General features: G+C 41.0%; 1 protein-coding gene across 1 annotated transcript in view; it reads left to right on the forward strand.

Moving 5' to 3' along the window:
• The first annotated feature begins 19,937 nt into the window (after positions 1-19,937).
• Positions 19,938-21,119, forward strand: part of chrd (chordin) — a 14,749-nt gene continuing 13,567 nt past the window's right edge. Inside the window, exons 1-2 of the mRNA XM_053320846.1 lie at positions 19,938-19,967; positions 20,080-20,206. Of these exons, the coding sequence (XP_053176821.1) occupies positions 19,938-19,967; positions 20,080-20,206 (157 nt within the window). The remainder of the gene's footprint in view (positions 19,968-20,079; positions 20,207-21,119) is intronic.

The following is a 21,119-nucleotide window of genomic DNA, read 5'->3' on the forward strand; positions in this document are numbered from 1 at the left end:
ATTCAATTTTCCTCTATCATTACTCATCCTTACCAAGATATATAAATTATTACTTAGATTTTTGTTTTTAACATATGACAACTAAGTCATACTTCACAATGTGATTATGCATGTAAAGCCTAACCTTTTCATGCATTAGGTCCACTATATTACAATTTAGTCTGTGTGACATATCCTATATAAACGTTTTTCAGAAATCCCATTATCAATATATATTGACTTTATTAAAAAGTGGTGTGTTATCATGCATTATCTCATTTTAAAAATCTGTTTAGACTTTTCAGCAGTGTGCTGTGAGGACAATTGACACAGAATGAGACAGCAGAGGTCATCGGAGCCGCCTGAGGCTACAGGTATTCATACTTTTTGATTAACCCTTTCATGCCTATATATTCATATATTTCAATTAATGTGCAAATAAACATATTACTGCTTCACTTTCTTACCTACCTGCTAGCATTACCATGCTAATAAAATACCTACATATCTAACTAATTCATCCCACAGCAACTCAATAACAATTCTCATTTACATACACCATCTTGTTCACACATGACCTAACATGTCCTTTGTTATTTGGAACTAATTTCAAACAACTAATCTGACATAATAATGTTTAAAGACCGTGTAAAGTGAATTTAGACATTTTCTTCTAAACACATCAAATAGGTCATAAATGTTTTTCTAAAAAAAAGTGTAAAAAGCATTTCAATCGTTTAGATTTGAATTGTGGAGCTAGGCTTCACAAACTGTGTTTCAAGATTTCTGTGTTCAGGATTTAGTGGGCGGGTCTGAAAATCAGCGGTGGTGATTAGCATAAACCCGCCTCTGCTGCTGTAGAGGTATAAATACATTCAGCACACACTACTACTACTACTACTACAGTCTACAGTTAGCTGAGTTAGCCACCGAGCTAGCAGTTGAGTTAGCAGCAGAAAGGGGCGGGGTTTCAGCGAACTCGGCGGGCACTCCCACAGCGTTTGGGAGCAGAGAAAGAGGCAGATTTTTACACGACTTTGAAGCCTAATTTCATATATTTGGCGATTTTTTGAATCATTCAAATTTGGCAGGGTGGTTAACAACACACTTTTCTGTGGTATGTCAAACTCAGAACACATTTGTTTATTGAATTTTTTCAAAACAGTAACAAGAACGATGACAACAAAAAAACAGAAAACAAAACCAACAACAATGTAATGAAGTCATCATAATTAAGCATCATACCTCTCCCACCCCCCACCCCAAATGTCTGTGGCGTACACAGATAGAAAGAGAGAGAAAAAAATAAATAAATAAATGATAATAATAATAATGATAAATAAATAAATAAATAAATTAAAAATAAATAAATAAGGTGAGACAGATAAGTTAAATTAAGGTAGCAATTATTACAAAAATGGGCTACATTCACAGTTGTGACACATGTTCCATATTTAAGAAATAAAAAAAAAATAAATAAAAAAAACAGGATAAAAAAAATACAAAAGTTTGTAGGTACAAGAGAGATAAAGGTACTAACAGGAAAAGGCTTGGGTGAAGCTATATATTGGTTTATATAGCATTGTGTTACATTCAATTTTCCAGTTTGCCGTTTTCCTACACTTAAGGTGGGTTATAGAGCCACATGGAAGCCCCAAACACCCACTAGTGCCAGCAACTCCCTACAGGACACTGCAGCACAGTTTTCAAGTTTGACCATGAGCATCACAATTAGGAGATATTCTATTACGTAAAAAGGTTACAAATCCTCCCCAACATTTATCAAAAAGTGATGGCTTTTTCTTAAGATTAAACATGATCTTCTCTGACGTTAAGTATGATGAGAGCTCTTTAAGCCACAAAGAGACCTTAGGGGGCTCCTCGTTCTTCCAGTAGATGGCTATACATTGATTAGCTGCGACCAGGGCTAGTCTGATAAAACGAGTATTGCCTCTCTCATTGATTGGTAATCAATCCCCCAATAGTGTCAGTCATGGGTTGGTTGGGATTTCCACCCCCACAATTGTTTTAACTATGTCCAAGATGGATCTCCAGTACTGCTCCAGACTTCTACATGCCCAGAACATATGCAGAAGAGGTACCTGCTTCAGTCTTACATCTGGGACAGTATTCCGAGTAGCTACTACTTATCCTATGAAGGCGCTGAGGTGTCAGATAAACCCTGTGAATAAGATTAAACTGCAAGAGTTTGTGTCTACTGTTGTAGGAGAATGATTGAGAGCTCTTACAAATCTCCTCCCATTCAAAGTCCTCGAAAGCATAATCAATGTCCATTTCCCACTTAACTTTTACATTAAGAGTTTTGTTTTCTGCCAGGCTCATGAGTCTGTTATAGGAATAGGATAAAAAGCCTGTAGGATTATGCTTGTCTTGTATCATCCTCTCTATTTGAAAATCCTCTAGAGATGTAAGTTTCCCACCCTGCTGCACTCTAATATAGTCTCTATCTTGTAGAAACTTGAAAAAGTGTGCCGAGGGGAGCCCAAAAGAGGTTCTCAGCTGTTCAAAGGATTTCAGATTATCGAGCTCATATAGATGTCCAAATGTACATATGCCTCTGTTATACCCCAGATAGCAGATAGCTTTTGGCCCATATCTGGCCCACGCCTGACATGTTCATCCGGCCCACATACAGCATGGAATGATGGCACTTGGGCGGTCCGCTCATGTTTGCCAAAAGTGGGCCATAACCAAGCCATCACAATGCCAGATGTCAACCAAAAACACACCAAATAAACCAGTTCGGCCAAGACTGGCCCAAATATGTTTCAACAAAGGTGGGCCAAGTATGTTTCCTTATATGTGGGCCTCTTTAGGCTCACATCCGGATTAGTCATTGCCATACTTGCCATATTTCGGCCAAAGATGGGCCATATTCGTTTTGTGATATTTGGCCCAAATGTAGCATTTACTACATGGGCCAGTTTAGGTTCACGTCTGTTTTGTCCGGGCCAGAAGAATGCCTACAGTGCCGGATCATTGCCTCAAGTGGCCCACATTCGCATGCTATCTGGGACCAGTCTCTGGTAATGCCATCCCTCAGTGCCCCAGGTAGAACAGGATTAAAATGAAATGGAGTAGACCTGTATATTGCATCAACATTTTGGAACTTTGCTCTGATTTCATGCCATATTTTAGATGTGTGTTTTATCATTGGGTTTTGACTTACCTTGTTTTGATTGTGATAGAAGTGAATAAATGGAATGCTGCTGTATGGGATTGTTCAATCTGTTTTCAGGCTGGAGGGTGCTCTAAATTTTTAATCCAAGTCCAAACAGCTCTGGATTGAGCAGCCAAATAATATAATTGAAAGTCAGGCAGGTTTAGATCTCCTTGTTCAGTGGAGCGGCAGAGGGTTTTTAGTTTTACTCTGGGCACTTTTCTAGATTCTTGTGGAATGGTAATCAGTCTATCCAGATTTTCAAAAAAGGTTTTGGGGATCGGAGTTGGAAAGGCTTGAAACAGGTAAAGGAATTTAGGTAGAACATTCATTTTTATACAGTTTATTCGTCCAATTAGGGATATAGGTAGAGACTTCCACCTTTCCAAATCTGCTTCCACTTTTTTAAGCAGGGGTTCATAGCTGAGAGAGTAAATCTGATGTAATTGATTGGGTATCTGTACACCACGATAACAGAGCTTATAGGGCTCCCAATGAAAGGAAATGTTTCTCCTTGATAATCCTTGGGCAGCTGGGTTTAGAGGCATCGCCACACTTTTATGTTTGTTTATTTTGTACCCTGAGATGCAGCTATATTCGTCTAACAGGTTGCAGAGGGCAGGGAGAGATGACGCCACATTGGTCAAGTACAGTATAATATAATCAGCATATAGCGAGATATGTTTTTCATTTTCAACCATAATGCCCTCTATGGCAGGGTGTGCTCTAATAGCAATTGCGAGCGGCTCGACCGCCAGTGCAAAGAGGAGCGGGGACAGGGGACAGCCCTGGCGTGTGCCACGTGACAGAGGGAAGAGAGATGAGGTATCAGTATTTGTTCAAATCATCGCCGATGGGTTAAGGTATTGCATCTGTATCATTCGTATCAAGTTTGGGCCAAAGTTCATTTTTTGTAAAACTGCCAAGAGAAAGGGCCATTCTAAACGATCAAATGCCTTTTAGGCATATAAAGAAAGGGCAATGACAGGCATGGTAATTTGTTTGGCACAGTGAATAATATTAAGAAACCTACGAATGTTAACAGAGGAAAAGCGGTTTTGAATGAAGCCAGTCTGGTCTTTATTTATAAGGCTAGGGATCACTTTCTCCAGTCTGGTAGCTATAACCTTGGTAAATATCTTATATTCTGATGACAAGAGGGCTATGGGCCTATAGGAGCCACAGAGTTTTGGGTCCTTGCCTGGTTTTAGCAGAACAGTAATCAGAGCCTGTTCTAAAGTTTTAGGTAATTGGTCGATTTTAATTGAATGCTTAAACATTTCCATCATCGGTAAGGTTAGGCTAGATCTAGCTTTACACAGACTTTAAACGTTGTGTTTCCAGCTTTTATACAGCACTTTGTATTACCCAGTGCATTAATTGTGCTATACAAATAAACTTGCCTTGCCTTGCCTTACCTTACCTTACCTTGCCTTGCCTTGCCTTGCAGCTACACTCATGAATTATAATTTACTACATAACAGCATAAAAGACGCATTTGAAATATTTACTACAGCCATGACAACATGCCAGACTGAAGTCACCTCAGGTTACAGTTAATCATATTTTCTGATTACCTCAGTTGATTCATACAAATATACAAATATACATTATTCTCACTGCTTTAATCAATGAGAATGTGTCTTTTGGCAAGTAAACATGCTTGTTCGAGTTCATAGAATGCAGACCCCAGACTTGCCCCCTACATTGTAGACAAGACAAGGGGACAATGAGCTGTTTCCATCTGACCAGCAGTGAATTACAAAAAGCTATGACAAATATCTTTGCCGTTCACATCATGTTGTCCCAAAAGGTGGACAGAGTAGCAGAGCATCCAGACCAGGGGGAGAAATGGAAATAATTTGGCTCGTGGTCATGGCATTAATTACCTCCTTGTTAACATTTAGGTGTGTGTGTGTTCGTGCAGCACCCAGGGTCCTTTGCAGCACATTATCCTGCACTTGGGCGTCTCTATGGGAAGAGCCATTACCATGGCAACACCAAGCAATGAGTACCTTTTAAAAGGCTAGGCTCATCTCTCGCTCTCTCTCGCTCTCTCTCCCTCTCTCTCTCTCTCTCTCCCTCTCTCTCTCTCTCATTCTTTTGTCAGTACTCGTTCCATTCTACCTAATTCATCCACAATAATCAGCTGGCAGACAGAGGGGATGGTACAACAGGAGGATTTCTTGATATCTGTTCAACTGGGTTCTTTATATCCTGTAGTCTGCCAATGTGCTTTTGGTCTACTATAGAAGAGGGAACTTTGTCATTTTTGCCACAGTAGGATATCTCTGACCACTAGAACATTTTTGTCAATTACTATCAAAAGGATTTCTTGACAACAGGATGTAAGCCGATGTCTGTTGGGGGGATGGGTCATTGAAGCTTTTCTACACCATCCTGGTCTCACCTCTGCACTGACTGAGGCCTTGCTAATTAAAGAGGATGGCTGGACACTCTGGCATTATTTCCACACTGGAAACGGTTTCTTTTTTCATGCTATTGGGAATTTCTCTTAATTTCAAGGCAAAGTTGGATAATAAACATCTACGGAAGCCTGTGGACAAAGATATTTCATTTCCTGGCCTATTTTTATGAGAAAGTTAAAAAAGGAATCTTGTTTAAAGAATTGCCAGTAATGTCAGTGAAGACTTTTTGTCCTCGAAGAAGACACGAGGAGCAGAGGATCCTTTTGGATGTTGGAAAGTCCAACAGGGATGAAGATGAGGCAAAGGACATTGACTGTTTGCAGCTCTCCAGATGTCCTGCTTGTAACCGAGAATATGACATTGCTCTGATCCTTCCGTGCTCTCACACAATGTGTGTAGATTGTGTAGCAGCTGGAGGGGGAACAAGGTCAGGTCAGTCTCTCTTCCATGGTGCAAGCCTACCTGTCTGCTCTGTGCTGTGCCCCTGCTGTCGACATGCTGTGGAGCTGCCATGTCAGACCTGGTCATCTGCCACCTCCTGTCTCCCAAAACATCCTACTCTGAGGTCTGCAAGTGTCAACCAGGAGACGCACACCAAGGCGGGAGCATCTCAAGATCACCTCCAACATCTGCAGGTTAGAGTTATATAAGAATGTGTAGAAAGTATGTAAGAAGGGCTCAAAGCCAGACTTTAGAAATATTGAGGTTATGCCTTGAGCACCATCACACAGAAACAAAACATATTTATTTGGGTTTTTTAAATTTGATTTATTGAATTTTGTGATGGAGAAAAAAATGGGTTGATTCATGTTATTTGTTTATGTTGAACTAAAATAGCAGTACAAAAGCTGGAAATGTCTGTCTGAATGGTGGAAACGAATGTTTGTTCTCCTTTAATTATTTTATTTTATCTTTTATTCTATTAATTTTATTACATGTTTGAATGTTTTTTAACGTAGTCTTTTACAACCCTATTTTCTTTAATGCACTGTAAGGAGCTGGTGAGAAACGCCTTTTCGTTTCAGCGTGTGTATGCAAATACATGTGTGTGAAATGACAATAAAGAAATCTTGAACCTTGAAACGGTTCTTCAAACCAATGAGTTACCTTCACCATCAGCCAAGAATCATTATCACTACTGGAAGAAAATAATTAATTAATTGCATAACAGCTTGCTCTGAATTTAAAATAAATAAATACTTTTTGTGAATTCATACTTAGAGTACTGTACACCATGTAAGTATTAGTGTATGTTGTCTGACTGACAGTATGCCTTGTTTGGACTGAAAACTGAATGAAGCTTTTTAAATGGATCCACTGTCATTGTACTTAGGGTGACACCATGTACTGCAGGGATGCAGGTAAAGAAACAGCAGAGCGCTGTTTACATGGTGAGTACAGTGAGGTATTCGCATATGTATTATTTCATATTGTTTTTTAATTTACTACCTTAACCAAGTTTTTATAATTATGAATGAATCGAGAATTTCTCTGTTATGATGTTTTTCGCTTGTTTCTTAACAACTCTATTTTATTAGTGTATTATTTGTTTTTATGTGGAGCACTTTGAATTACCTCCACTGTATGAATTATTATGATTGATTTGATTCATAGACCCAGACGGTTTATACCAGCAACCCTGTATACATGTACAATATCTCATCCTGATGTCAACATGAGAATCTTTTAACAACACTCTCCCATATGACCAGGCTCCAGTGCTAGCAGTTCCTCAATATCACCAGTGGATGGCGTGGTAGACCTGCTGGAGGAGGAGATGGTACAATCTGTCTTTGGTCAGAAAGCATGCCTATAATTCCCACAAAATTCCTTTAAGTTACATTTATGTATGTTGAAGATCAATGATATTTTTGGTTGAATGAACTGCTACAAACACATTTGTTAATGAAATTCTTTTCTACCCATGATAGGACTAAGTTTTGCTCTGGACCCTTCAACTGTCCCTCCACCCCTCCGTCTTTCCAACTCGTCCCTCACCGTCTACTACCAAGGAGAAAGCCCTCCTGGCCCACCTCCTGACAACAAAGTCAGGAGACCAATGATGACCTCTGACCCCGGGATTATGGTGGCCCTTCCTCAGGTGTGCGCTGATGTTGTTATTGCACGGGGACAGTATTACTGGGAAGTGGATGTTTGTAACAGCTCCATTTACAGAATTGGTAAGAATTCCTATGTTTGTTTTGATTGATTCAGTGCCAGAGTGCTTACTGACTCCAGAAACCTACACCATTAGTCAGCAAGACTATGCTTGCTCAAACCCACATGCGCACAAACTTTGGAAAACACACATGCACACGTCATCAGACACAACTTCATTGTTCTTAGTGCCACCAAGTGGTTAGGAATTTGACATAGAACACTGATTATTGCTTAAGCGACAGTAGGAAATTACTTTCCATTCTTTATCAGCAGCCTGGAGCAAATTTCCCCAAAAAACCGCAAATTGCGTTTATTGCTGAGGCATGACAGGAAACATGTTTTGATTACAATATGAAAGACTGACATATTTGTCAAAGGAACTTCAATCACTGAAAAGTTCACTTTGATTCTTTTTGGAAAATTGATACATGTAAATTGCCTGGCGTGGTTTAAAATGGATGGAATAATGTTGTATTATCATCCTGGTATTTGGAGATATTGGGCAACAACAGACTGACATTTAGAAAATTAAATGTTAAATGTTAGTTGAAAGGGAATGGAAGAATTAATATTGTGCCTGTCCACCTTAACCCTTAAATGCATGGGTGTTTTGTGTTCATACTTCAAGACTTTGGAGACACATGAAACCATTAAAAGACAGTAGCTGCAAATTAAAATAACATTGCTTGTTAATTTTCATAATATTGTATCGATAATATTAAACTGCAAAAAACACATTTTGTGATGCAGGACCATTTAGAGGTGCCAAAAAGTTTTTCAGAAGATTCTTCAGTCTGTTTCCTGTTTTGTGGTGTTCACAACATGTTTGAGTGCCCTGTCCGCTACTTTGTAGTCAAGCTAATATCAACTGAGCTGACATAGTCATAATTATTTAAAATGATAATTCACAACATTAGTTGTTTCTGACACATCTTAACTTTCAGAGTCACTGTTGTCAAAACCCCCCAGTATCAAAAAAGTGCTTATACAGTATTCCTGAGGCCCTGATGCTTCTTTTTTTCTTTTTCTTTTTTTGGAGGGGGGGGGGCAATATCTGTATACCTTTTTGTAGAATATCTTTCAGAGAAAAACATGAGAACAAACTGAGGAGTCTAGGACTAGCAGCTCAGTCAGGCTCTATACACAGCAGTGCTCTGAGCTAAATGCAAAAGTTAGAAAGTTAGTGTGCTAACATGATAGCAGTGACAATGCAAACATGCTAATGATCGGCATGCATAATGTTTGCCATGCTGTTAGTTAAACATTGCCTTTTAGCACTAAACACAAAGTGCAGATCATGATGACTGAAATGTCACTAGATTTGCAGATATTTGGTTTGAGTATTTTGATTTGATTATGGAGATACACCAAAATGATTACAATGTAGTTTGACTGGGACGCGAATACCTGTGACAGATTTTATTGCATGGATTGCAATGAAATAGTTGACAGAGACATTCCGCCTTAAAACATAATTTCAACTTCACAGTAGTACAACAGGGAAAGTGAGGGGATCACTAAAGGCAGAAAGGATTCATCCTCAGGGGACCATGAATGTTTGTACAAAATGATGATAGTTAGAGAGATATTTCTACCTGGATTAAAATGTTAGACTGACCAACAGAGCAGCAATGCCATCCCCAAAACCACACTGCTCCCATGGCTAACTACAATGATTTTTAGCAGAAAAAAATGAAAGAATCAGATGGGTTGTAATATGGCACTCAAGATACGCATTTAAGACTTAAAAATCTAAGAATTCTGTTTTGTAAGTACTGTTCATCCATCAACAAACACAGCAAATGTGGAACTCAAGTCTTCTGTCCCTCTCAGGTGTGAGCTCACTGGATGGTTCTGGTGGTTGGTGGCTCGAAAGGCAGGGCTTGTCATTTTGTGCAGTGTATGATGGGAGCAGGGAGCCGCTCTGCACTGTCCCGCCCCAGATCAAAACCCTTGGGATCTTCCTCAACATTGGAGGGGGCGCCCTGAGGTTCCACAACCCTCTAACCCAGGAGCACCTTGCCACACTGCCTACCCGCTTCAACCCTGCTGGAGTGCTCCCGGCTTTGGGCCTGGGCCAGGGCAAGCTGAGGCTGCGCTCCAGCCTTCCTACTCCTCCCCACATCTTCCTCAGTAAAGACTCAGCCTACAGGGGGGCTTGCGGGGCTGGTGGAGGCCGATGGCGCAGGGAGATTCCATTCCAGTCGGTGCGGAAAGTGATTCAGAAGTTTGAGGAGCTGGCTGTGTCAGACTCAGACTCAGGCCTGGTGTCCACATTTGGATCGTCCTGCTCCACCTTGGTGTCGTTTCCAGATCTGGGGATTCCAGGGATGTTTCCCTCTGGGCAAGCAGGACAGGAAACTGGGGCTGAATAAGAACTTCTGAGTCTTACTGTTGAATGGAAACATCCACTGACCAACACACCCACAATACCTCAGAGGGTTTTGATCTTTGAGTGTCATTTGAAAGGCAAATTTTTCATCTTGAAGGACTTTTGGCTGCCTCTTTCCACTCTCTGCGTGACCCCGGACAAGCAATTGACTTTCTCCCCAGGACACAGTCCTTTTCCTCAACTAAACAACCCCTGCTGGTTTGGGCTTGGGCCAGAAAGAGTCCTCTATAATGTGAAGTGTGAGGAAAGGGTGGGCTTTTACCAGCGGGACTCCTTGATTTGTCTCTGTATGACGGTTGTCAGACAGTAGGGGTTCTACACTAGTGCCGCGCACTTTCTTGTATGTGTGTATGTAGGCACAAGCACTACCCATGAGTGTGTGCATTTGCTCAGTTGCTCACGCATTTCGATGTGCGTGTGAGCAAGAGGGAACAATGTATAAGCAGCGGGGGGTGAGATGCCGAGGTGTGAGTACAGTGACACCAGCGGTGTTGACACAGAGCAGAGAAGACAGGTGGTAACATAGGTTGATCCCGCGGCCTGCCTTCGATAGGACAGTAGGTTGCCCTTTCCTGACCCTTTGAAAACCACAGGACTCCCAAAGACTTCAAAAGGGGTGACAGAGAGCGAGAGAACAGAGAAGGAGAAAGAGAAAACAGCATGCATGAATTGAAGACAGCAGGTGATAAACTGGTAGAAAGAAAAGAGCTGAGAGAGGGATTCCCAACAGCTTTCATGCCAAGAAGGTCTGAATAGATCAACTGGCTCAGGCCACACCATCTGAGAATTAGTTTTAAGAAGTGCTGAGCTGCATAAGCCACTGCATTACATTAGAAGCAGTTAGATTACATTAGATTATAATGAAAGATAAGCATGTGACCACTGTTGTCATTAGTTTTCCTGGCTCATTAAGTCATGAAATTGCACACACATGTTGCACTGTTTTCAGTCAATCACACGTCATGTTACTGGCTAGATATTGAATGTAAATGGTATAATGTGTTTGTTTTCTGAGCTTTTTCTCTGTGAGTAAGACCTTCTCTTGTATTTGTTCTTCGCTGGCTCTTTGCTCCGCACACTCCTGCTCTTGCATGTTAGGCCCAGATTCAATTTGTGCAATTTTGGCAAAGGAAGTAGTGTAAGTATAAACTTTTCCTCATTTTCTCCTCAATCCCTGGAGATCCAAACCCCATTTGAAGAACCACTGGTGCCTAGGACTATTTATACTTGGCATGGCTGATGTTCATATGCACTCTCCCTGTGACCACTTGACTTATGATTAAATAATGTGGGCTTTAGTGTAGAACTCCCTCCTGTCCCATGTTCTCTTTTCCTGTCTCTGTTTTTTCAATGACTGTGTTTGCCTTTTTAGGGAGGTGCAATCTCAAAGTCTTTGGTCTTAACTCTAAATCTCATTGTAAGAAGAGAAAAATCGTCGCAATTAAACAACAAGCATCAGTCAGAGGGGGCACTACTGGGGCAGTTAGGAGGACGAGTAGCAATGGCCAATTTTCCGCTTAGCATCATTCAATTCATGCATGCACCAAATGAGTTAAGGAGCGGGGTCAGACTGTGTAATAACCGATGAGTCAAAAAAAAGGCGCTCGACTGTCGCCTCTCAGACCACTCAACAGGATGAGTGTGTTGATGTTTAAAGGTCGAGGTATTTACCGCTCGAGTAAAAAAAAAAAAAAGACCACTTTTGGCGCAGCCCTGACTCTGTAGTACTATCGGCTTTACGAAACCCGTCTCGAATAAAATGTGTGGAAGCAATTTCACTCTTGTAAACAGAAATGAGACCGGCATGATGCAGATTTTCAAAGGGCCGAGGAGTGAGGGGGGAGTCTGCCAGGAAGGATGGATAAGACTTGAAACACGTTGTGCCATGTGTGCGTATTTGGCAGCCTAAATATATATATATATATATATATATATATATATATATATATAGAGAGAGAGAGAGAGAGACACGCTGTCGTTCTGAGCATGAACTGTATGGAAAGGTGATTTTTTTCTAATGTAAGCAAGTACAGTTACTCCAGATCTTACTGATATGCTACTTAAACATCTGCATTTCGAAAGTAAATGTACGTTTTGTAGTATATTACACTTAATTTGCATATTAAATGCACACAAAAAACGTATCTGATTAGTGTATTTAAAATATATATATATATATATATATATATACATGAATCTATCCAACAACTAATTCTAAACTAATTAAATTAAGGTTCTCCTCTAACATTAAAATGCTGCTCAGACATTAATCAAACCGCAAAAACATGATATTTGCTATAATAACATGCGCAGAACGTACATGGGGCCATTCATCTGCGTAATACTTTAAGTAATGTTGCTGATCATATTTATGTAGGTAACGTAAATCAGAATCGCCCACGTTATTTATACTTACAGTGGATTATTTTATGTTTGCACTGAGTATTAGCTACTATTTTTACTTCAGTAACAGATGTGAATTACTTCTTCACTATGTGACAGACATATCTGATTACCTTACGTGTCTCATCAGGAAGCATCATCATGGAGTTAAATTCACTGAAATTTGAACATTTTGTCAATCATTTTTTCTCAACTCTTTATTGTTGGCAAATGATGCCTTTACGCTGTGGATTTTACCCTTTATCCACATTGCGTCTTTCTTCGGGGTGTCAAAACAAACCAAGCACCTCTACAACAAGCCTACCCAGTACATTTGGAGATGGCCCCTGCTCGCTAATTGCCTCCAGTAATTACTGCCACACACTCTCCATCACGGATCCCAATTCGGAAATAGCCACGGTGAAAGGCAAAAGTTTCGACTGTCTGTGCCAATGGATTCCGTCTGTATGAATAAACATCAACTCTGCAAGACTTCCTACATTTGCACGTTGATTGCTGAAGGGCCCATTCTCCCCTTTCCGTTGCCAGCAGCAGTAGCAGCAGCACACAATTTGCTTTACAACTGAGCGGCCCGCCTCTTATTACCATCATTATCAGCATCAGCATAACAGTGGCCGTAAAAGCATCATGCGCCTCTTGTTTTGGTGCTCTGGCATATGCCACTCAGGGCCAACTTGTGTAGTTTTTACGGCTTGCTCTGAGACATCCTGCTGAACTGATATGCAATGACGCTATTAAGTGAAAATTACAGCTCCTATGCTGGGAAAAAATGGGATGCAAATGAGCTCAGATCTGATTATTTTAGATACATTTCCCTGTATCTCTATACTTACCGACTAGATGTCTGCTTTTGATACAACTGATACAACAATAATCCGAATTTAAAATGTGCACACAAGTTAGGAATGCAACAGGAAATGCACAATTTACTGAGTCAGATATAATTGGGTATTTAGGAAGCATTTCCAAGAAATTACAGAAAAGAGAAGGTCACTAAATAGAGTCTATTCTATAGGCCACATGGGAGACTTTTTAGTGCCATAAATCCTTTTGTAAATGTTCTCATCATGTTTTATTTACGGTCTCGTGAGTTGAGAAAAATGCATTCATAGTCCTTTTTTTTTTTTTTTTTTTTAAATATGTAATTTTTTAACAAATCACATGGCTATTTTAGTGTCATTGTTAAAGGTAAATGGTAAAACATGTCATGCTTGTTAGTGCAACAAGCTTCCATGTGATGAGGAACAGGTGGTGTGTGTGTGTGTGACTGAAGGGAAAAGGAGGGGAAGAAAGAGGGAGGAGGAGGGGGGGAGGACACATCTGCCAGGCTATCATAGCTCACAGGCTGAATATTCACACCTCCCGGTCCGACCAGCAAACAGGATGCGGTCCCAAGTGTGTGCTGAGTAGTCAGACAGACAGATTTCGGGGGGGAGGTGGAGGAGGAGGGGGGGTGATACACAACCCGCATTTACGACCTGCAAGCCGGGCCGTCTGACAAGCAAGAGCAAATACACAGCGCGGTGATGGAAAGTGAAGTATCCTTGTGTCTATCCATCCAGCAGCACCATCACGCACCATTATGGATGATTCACCAACCGATACCCCCGCACACACACTCGCACACACACACACACACACACACACACACACACACACACACACACACACACACTCCCCAGGCGTTCGATAATGTCCCTTTAATGATGTCACATTTAAGTCTATAAAAATCAGTACACTGCGTGTTTCTTCCATGCCAGCGGTGTTTCATATCAGGTAACTGCGCTCTCCTCTGGGGAGATTCCTGGACTGTGGAGCGATATTATATATAAAAAAAGGAACATTATGTCTGCCTTTAATTAAGTCCTGAGCGCAGTTGGGTTAATCGATTTTATTGGGCTGTAGAGTTTCTTGGCATATTAGAAACGATTTCAGAGTTCATTCTCACTCTTTTCCCCCTTACGTCACACCTCCCCTGAATTAAAACACATAAAAAAGCGGTAGCTTATAATAAAAGAGGATGAAATAGCTTTATAAATGGAAGCCCTACAGCGAAGTGAGGCTATCTGAGGGCCACCTGGGGTTAAATGTATTGCAAATGACCCCACTGTCTTCAACAAGTCATATTTAATATCAATGTAAACCATATCAGACAATATGTAAATCATTTTAAGAAGAATGTGGCCTCTTGATAAAGTATAAAGTTTGCAAGTCCAGACCTCATTAGAAAGTCTGGCAATTATAAGGTACAAACTAAAGGTAAATACTTAGGTACAACTCTCAGCAATTCTGCATGGCTTCAGCTTTTGTTAAACTGCCATTTCCAGAGTCAGCTTTCATCCAAATAACATCATGCTTGGAGTAACATGGACACCTTATGATTGAAATGAGTATTGGATGAGCATTTGGATGCTGATTCAGTGATGGCCTCATACACAGGAAGGATCCCGTGTCATGATTTATTTTTCATAAGCGGCCTTATAATGAAATCGAGTTTGGAGCCCTCCCAGAGAGTCCGTTTCTAAACATGCGCTGGACGCCTCCAATACACAAAAAACCTTGCCGTCATTATCCCAGTGGGGCTATAAGTGTACTGGGGTTTTGTTAGCTCCAATAGACAATTTACCATCCAGTCTGCCTAATGAATCACCGTGTGCAGCGCAGAAGAAAAGCGTCGCTTATCACCCTATGATGAAGTGCAAACAGGCCATCATCGACCTTCGTTGCTGGTGGGGAGGGGAGGGGGGGTTGGGAGGGAGAGCCGCGTTAGTCCCCACACCCGGATGGAAGTGGCTCCCACAGGCCACATAATGTGACACATGCGTAAAAATAACACCTTGCGCTCGCACCTTGGCCTGCACTTTTGGCACAAAACCGGTCAGATTTGACACTTTTTTTGTACGTAACGATATAAAGACACAGATTTTAGGGGCTCTTTTGGGGGGGCTGATCAGTAGGGAGTTAGGGAGTTTATCTGTGGACAAAGTAGAACCATTTAAAATGAAAGAAAGTGAAGTACACAAGTGTTGCTGACCCTCTTCTCAGAGTGGGATCTGGAAAATGTAATGGGAAAAGTAAACAAGAAAATCTCACTGTAAATACACTTACCCCCCCTTCTAGATTATATTGAAACAAACTGGGCTAACACAGGACAACATGTGCAATAAGTTTGGCAACATTAATACCATTAGTGATTATTATTATTATTATCAAAAAATCCCCAATCAATCATTCAGTTATTCCAAACATCTCGGTCATATAATAAGCTTGACCTCCACTGAAATAAATCAGCTCATGAGCACCAGTACAGTAATGTAAACTTGAACCGTAGAGAGTTTGCTCTGGCCCCTGAGGGACCCCTATAAGAGTAACTGGACTGTTGCTCAACCACTTTGTTTTGTTTGATGGGAAATTTTCCCAGATCTAAATAGACCCCAATAAATTTCATTTGTTATTGATGTTGTGAAGATACACGCTGGCCACAGTGACTTTTAAAGCGATTTGGCTGTAAATAGCTTCTGGCACCTGTGTTCATTTGAGTTCATGAGGTCTGCAAATTAAACAAGTCATAATAAATGGGATTTTAAGTAGACTCGTCCAGGTATAGGCTCAGAGGCGAGCCAAAAGAAACAGTTCGTGGTCTGAAAGAAGACAGAGGTTTGCACAGGGCCAGGACAAATTGAAACGGGTTGCCTTGAGGTATTCCAACTATTTTCATTTGTTTCTGTTAAGTCACTTAGGTCTCAGCTCTGAACACACTTGAAAAAATAAAGGGTTCAGCCAGTCACTGCAGACACTCATATACATTCTTGACTTACTGTACATGATCTGGAGACTTACACTTTGTCTCCACAGGAGCTCTGATGTACTACTGTTTCACCCCACTCTACTTCATGGATGTCATCTGACTATATAATGTAGCATCCTGAACAGATTCTTTAGGTTTTATCACTTCAACCAAGTGTGAAAATCACAGTACAACTGCCATAATTCTACATAGAGGCCATATGATAAACAAGCAAGCAAATGAAGCATAAATGACAACATCACAACAATGACATGATAATTGAAGCCCTTTTATTTCCTCTAACACTAGTAAAATGATCAAATAACAGAAAACCACAGTTTCAATAAGACAATTAATCAGAAAACAAAACATCAAAGGTATAAAAAGACACTTCATAATAAGACAATTTGTGTCTTTATAAGTCTGCTTCACTCCCCAGAGATGTAACCAAGGTGTTGTACTTCAATGGTAAAAGCATTTAGAGCAACTCAGCTTGCATTTAAATGAATAATTAAAACCTTCATTTTTTTTATTGGGAAGCCATATCTTATTTAACATAAACAAAGCTTTCAAGGATTTAGGGACCTTCTCTCTCTTTCACTCATAAAAATAATATATGTTGCTTAACTTTGTTCGTAAAAAAAAAAAAAGTTGGTTAAAAAAAATGGGTAGAAAAAAGTTTGGTTAGAAAATGTATCAGACGAAGGCTCGTTTCCATATCTTAAGCGTAAAGTGAATTGATAGGGGCGTCAATTTCCCTTTCCATCACCCACCCCCACACATCACCCCCCCTCCTCCTCCACCACCTCCCCTCCCCGCCAGTGGCTGCCTCAAGCTGTCAGGGAAGCAGGCTATAAAACAGAAAGGGACGGGACTCTGTGGAGGCTGCTGGTACTGAGGAAAGACATGCAACACATCTGAGCAGAGAACCTCTGGCTGACTGAAACTCGGATGATTTAAAACAGGAGGAGACCTTCAGCTCATGACCGCGGACACTTGGATATAAACAGGGAACTTTACGTGTGTTAGGGGACCTAATTAGTGCTTTTCAAGCCGACAAGTATCTCCATAAACTGTTCGACAACGGCGCTTTGAGGAGAAATTAACGGACGTTTGGGATGCTGGTTCCGCGCGCGCTCCGCTCCTTACTGTGCGTACTGAGCTGCGCGTGGCTGCACACCGGAGCGGCCTCGCGGCTCAAGTCTCCCGCTCTGCCCATCCAGTCAGAGAGAGAGCCGCTGCCTTCCAAGGGCTTGTCAGGTAAGAAAACCAACGCGCTTATTCTTAATTTATTAGAACTTGTAGTTTAAGGTTTGAGTTATCCGTGGTGCCGTTGTGTCTGGCAGCCAATAGAAGGAAGAAGACAGCAGCTAAACTCCGTTCAAAATGTGTCATTTTTTTGATGTGACCGGTATGTAAAGTCTGTGTCTCAAACTTGCACAGCTACATTTTCCATGAATTAAAAAGAGCCAGTCGTCAATTCGGTTTGCACGTAAAACAACAAACAGCATTATTATAGCAATAATTCAATGCTTCAAAACTCCAATATTTTCGACCTAACACGTAGAGTGAGGAGGAGGAGGAGGGGGGGGGTAGTGAGCAGGCTTATGCTGACACATTTGAAGTCCCCATTTGTCTAAATTGATGCTGTGTTTTTTTGTCGCAATTTTGCCGAATTACAGTGAGGATGCTGACATTGTTACCAGCCCAGGCTTAAGTAAAATATGCATTTATTTTTGCTGAAAAACAACGAAAGCTTAAATGACAAGATTTTCTCCTAAAGTTTGGTGTGCTGTGCTGCAGGCGCGTACTGGCGCCAGGTGAGTCACCTGAGTTCAGCAGCCTGTAACTTTTAAAACCTATTTAGAGTTTGGTTCAGTAGTCTTAACGGCTCCAACTGTACTGGCATGCAAACAGCATTTCTGTCCATTTCCATGTTTCCTTGTAGCAATGCCTGAGTTGTGTGTGTGTTAACTAGCGGCAACCATCTGACTCATAACCACAATGAATGCCATTTGATTCATGTGTGAAAGCCCCTAAGTACAAAGCTCATTGCGGTTTTTACAAGGTAACTACACTGGAGTTCAAAACTGTGGGAACTTCACAGCGCCTTTAACGTGTTTAATTCAGCGTTGGAAACTGTAATCAATCGACTTTCCATTACAAGCATTGGCTCCCCTGAGATGATTTATTTCAGCTGAAACAGAAGTGGCAGGGAAAGCGAGCGGCTCACAGTTTGGCTCCCTTTAACTGGACTGGACTGTTTAAAGTGTGTAGTCACTTTAATGAAAGAATAATGTGAACCAGGTTGGTAGCAGCGAGCAAGGCAAAAGGCATCAGCTCCAGTGAAGTTGGCGAAGGGTAACATCACGTTCGGTGTGTGTGTGTGTGTGTGTGTGTGTGTGTGTGTACAGTCATCCTGAACACTGCACACAGGCATTTACCCTAACCAAAAATCACTATAATATCCCTGTAGTAAATCAGCGTGACTAACACTCACTTATGATTTCAGTATAGTAATAATAACACTAAAACCTATTTTTTATTTCCTGTAGCATCAATATAGTTGCACTGTATATTATATGCTGCCCCTTTTTATTAGAACAGTGATATATGTTTTTCAGAATTTTGACTTCCAGCATGCTGGATTTCAAAATAAAACCATAACACTCTGACATTTAGTTTCAACAGTGTTTGAGGGTGTTTACATCCACATTGGGTTCGTGGTATTGTCTACAAAGGCCTGTAATTTCTACACAGTTTGTCTGGCGTGGATGTGAACCCTCAAATTAAAGCACAACATCAGCACTTTAACACCATAGTCACTGTTTGGTTTCAAATTTAATGAGTTGAAATTGAAGTACAGAGCCAAAAAACTGCCTCATGGCTTACACACTCCTTTTAAAATACATTATATCCAGTGTGTTTGTGTGTAAGCTGATGATAAATTGTCAGTGCTTTATTCTGTTTTGATATCCAATTTCTTGCTTTTATGTAGGACTTTTCTTCAAAATGTGTTTAATGGCTTCTGAATATCTTTTGAAACAAGACTTGGCTTCTACCTTGAACATTTCTGGGAACCTGTGATAATCTTTCAGTGGAAAACCGAATGTCTCCCATGCCTGAGCATGGATCATTTAGATGAGAAAGGATGCAAGGTTGAGTCCCAAAACTCATGAGGCATCAGGGAAGTTTCGGTCGCCTCCAAACATGCCTGGGCAGTGAACTGTGCAAGATTTATTTGTTGTCCAATATGGAAATGAGAACAATGGTCTAGTCTGTAGTCTGACACTTAATAAAAGCCTTTTTTCCCCTCTTCCTCTTAAATATCAGCTTAAATATCACTTCATGCACGCTACACTCCAGCTCATGTCTTCAAATGTGAGCATTAAAACAAGCTGTGGTTAAATTCTAGCACACGCAATCGTATAATTCCACTGCCTCTGCTTTTGGAAAGGGATAATAAATTGTGATCATCTCGTTGTTTGAACCTGAAGACAGTTACATGTAATCAGCGGTGTTTGTGTTACAGGATGCTCGTTCGGAGGTCGATTCTATTCTCTGGAGGACACATGGCACCCAGACCTTGGGGAGCCCTTTGGCGTCATGCACTGCGTCCAGTGCCTCTGTGAACCTGTAAGTTTGGTCTCAATCTGTCTATACACTCTCTATACATCCATCTTACTCTGTAACAAGCTCCAGGTGAATTTATGAGCCTCGTATCTTCTCTTTCTCTTGTGTTTTGCAGCAAAAGAGTCGCCGAGGCAAGGTGTTTGGGAAAGTAAACTGTAAGAACATTAAGCAGGACTGTCCGGACCCTGACTGTGATGATCCCATCCTGTTGCCAGGGCACTGCTGTAAAACCTGCCCTAAAGGTAATCATCCACTGACCCACACTCACTTCCCGCTGCTCCAAGGTATTTGTTAAAATGTCTGTTTAAATCTGCAGATGGGGAGAAAAACAAAACAAAAAAAAGAAAAAGAATTGCATCCTTTGTCACAATAACTGCCTCTTATTCACATGTTTATTCTTTGTTTTAAACACCCCTCTCTCTCTCTCGCTCTCTCTCTCTCTCTCTCTCTCTCTCTCTCTCTCTCTCTCTCTCCCTCTCTCTCTCCCTCTTTCTCTCTTTCTCTCTTTCTGTTTTTTCCCTCCCCCCTCCTTGTCTTGTCCTCGTCTTTCTCGATTGCTCTCCTGGGTTTTTAGCTTCTTTTTTTTTTCTTTTCCTCCTGTCAACTGGTTAGTTTTAAAACAGCTGTTGGACACAATGAGCAGGTCAATTGATTTTCCATTCAGCTGGCTCAAATAGACATTTTCTTTAACCAGCCACAACCGAAAGTACCACCCATCTATTTAACCTCGTTCACACATTGCCACTTACCTTGTCTACACGCCGCTGCACATACAATTCCCTCTATTAGAGAATTAGAGAATAAACACACACACACACACACACACACACACAGGGTGGGTCTTCATGCTGCACTGTTATTCAGCAGATTTGGGTGTTTTTCTACACTATGTGTCTGGTAATGGAATGGAAAGTAAAGGTAAAGCACTGTGGCCTCCATCACTGGGACAACACTGTGCTGTGTGTCTGTATGTGTGTGTGTTAAGAATTGGACAGTGTGAGGAGTGTGTGTGTGTGTGTGTGTGTGTGTGTGTTGTGGTCAAGTTTTAAGGAAAAGGTTGAGTGTGTTTGTCTTAGCTTTGGCACCAGAGCAGCCAGTATGTTTGTGTAAGTGATGGAAAATGTGTGTGTGTGTTTGTGTTTATATGTGTGTGTG

Source organism: Scomber japonicus, chromosome 6, assembly GCF_027409825.1.
Source record: "Scomber japonicus isolate fScoJap1 chromosome 6, fScoJap1.pri, whole genome shotgun sequence".
Classification (NCBI taxonomy): domain Eukaryota; kingdom Metazoa; phylum Chordata; class Actinopteri; order Scombriformes; family Scombridae; genus Scomber; species Scomber japonicus.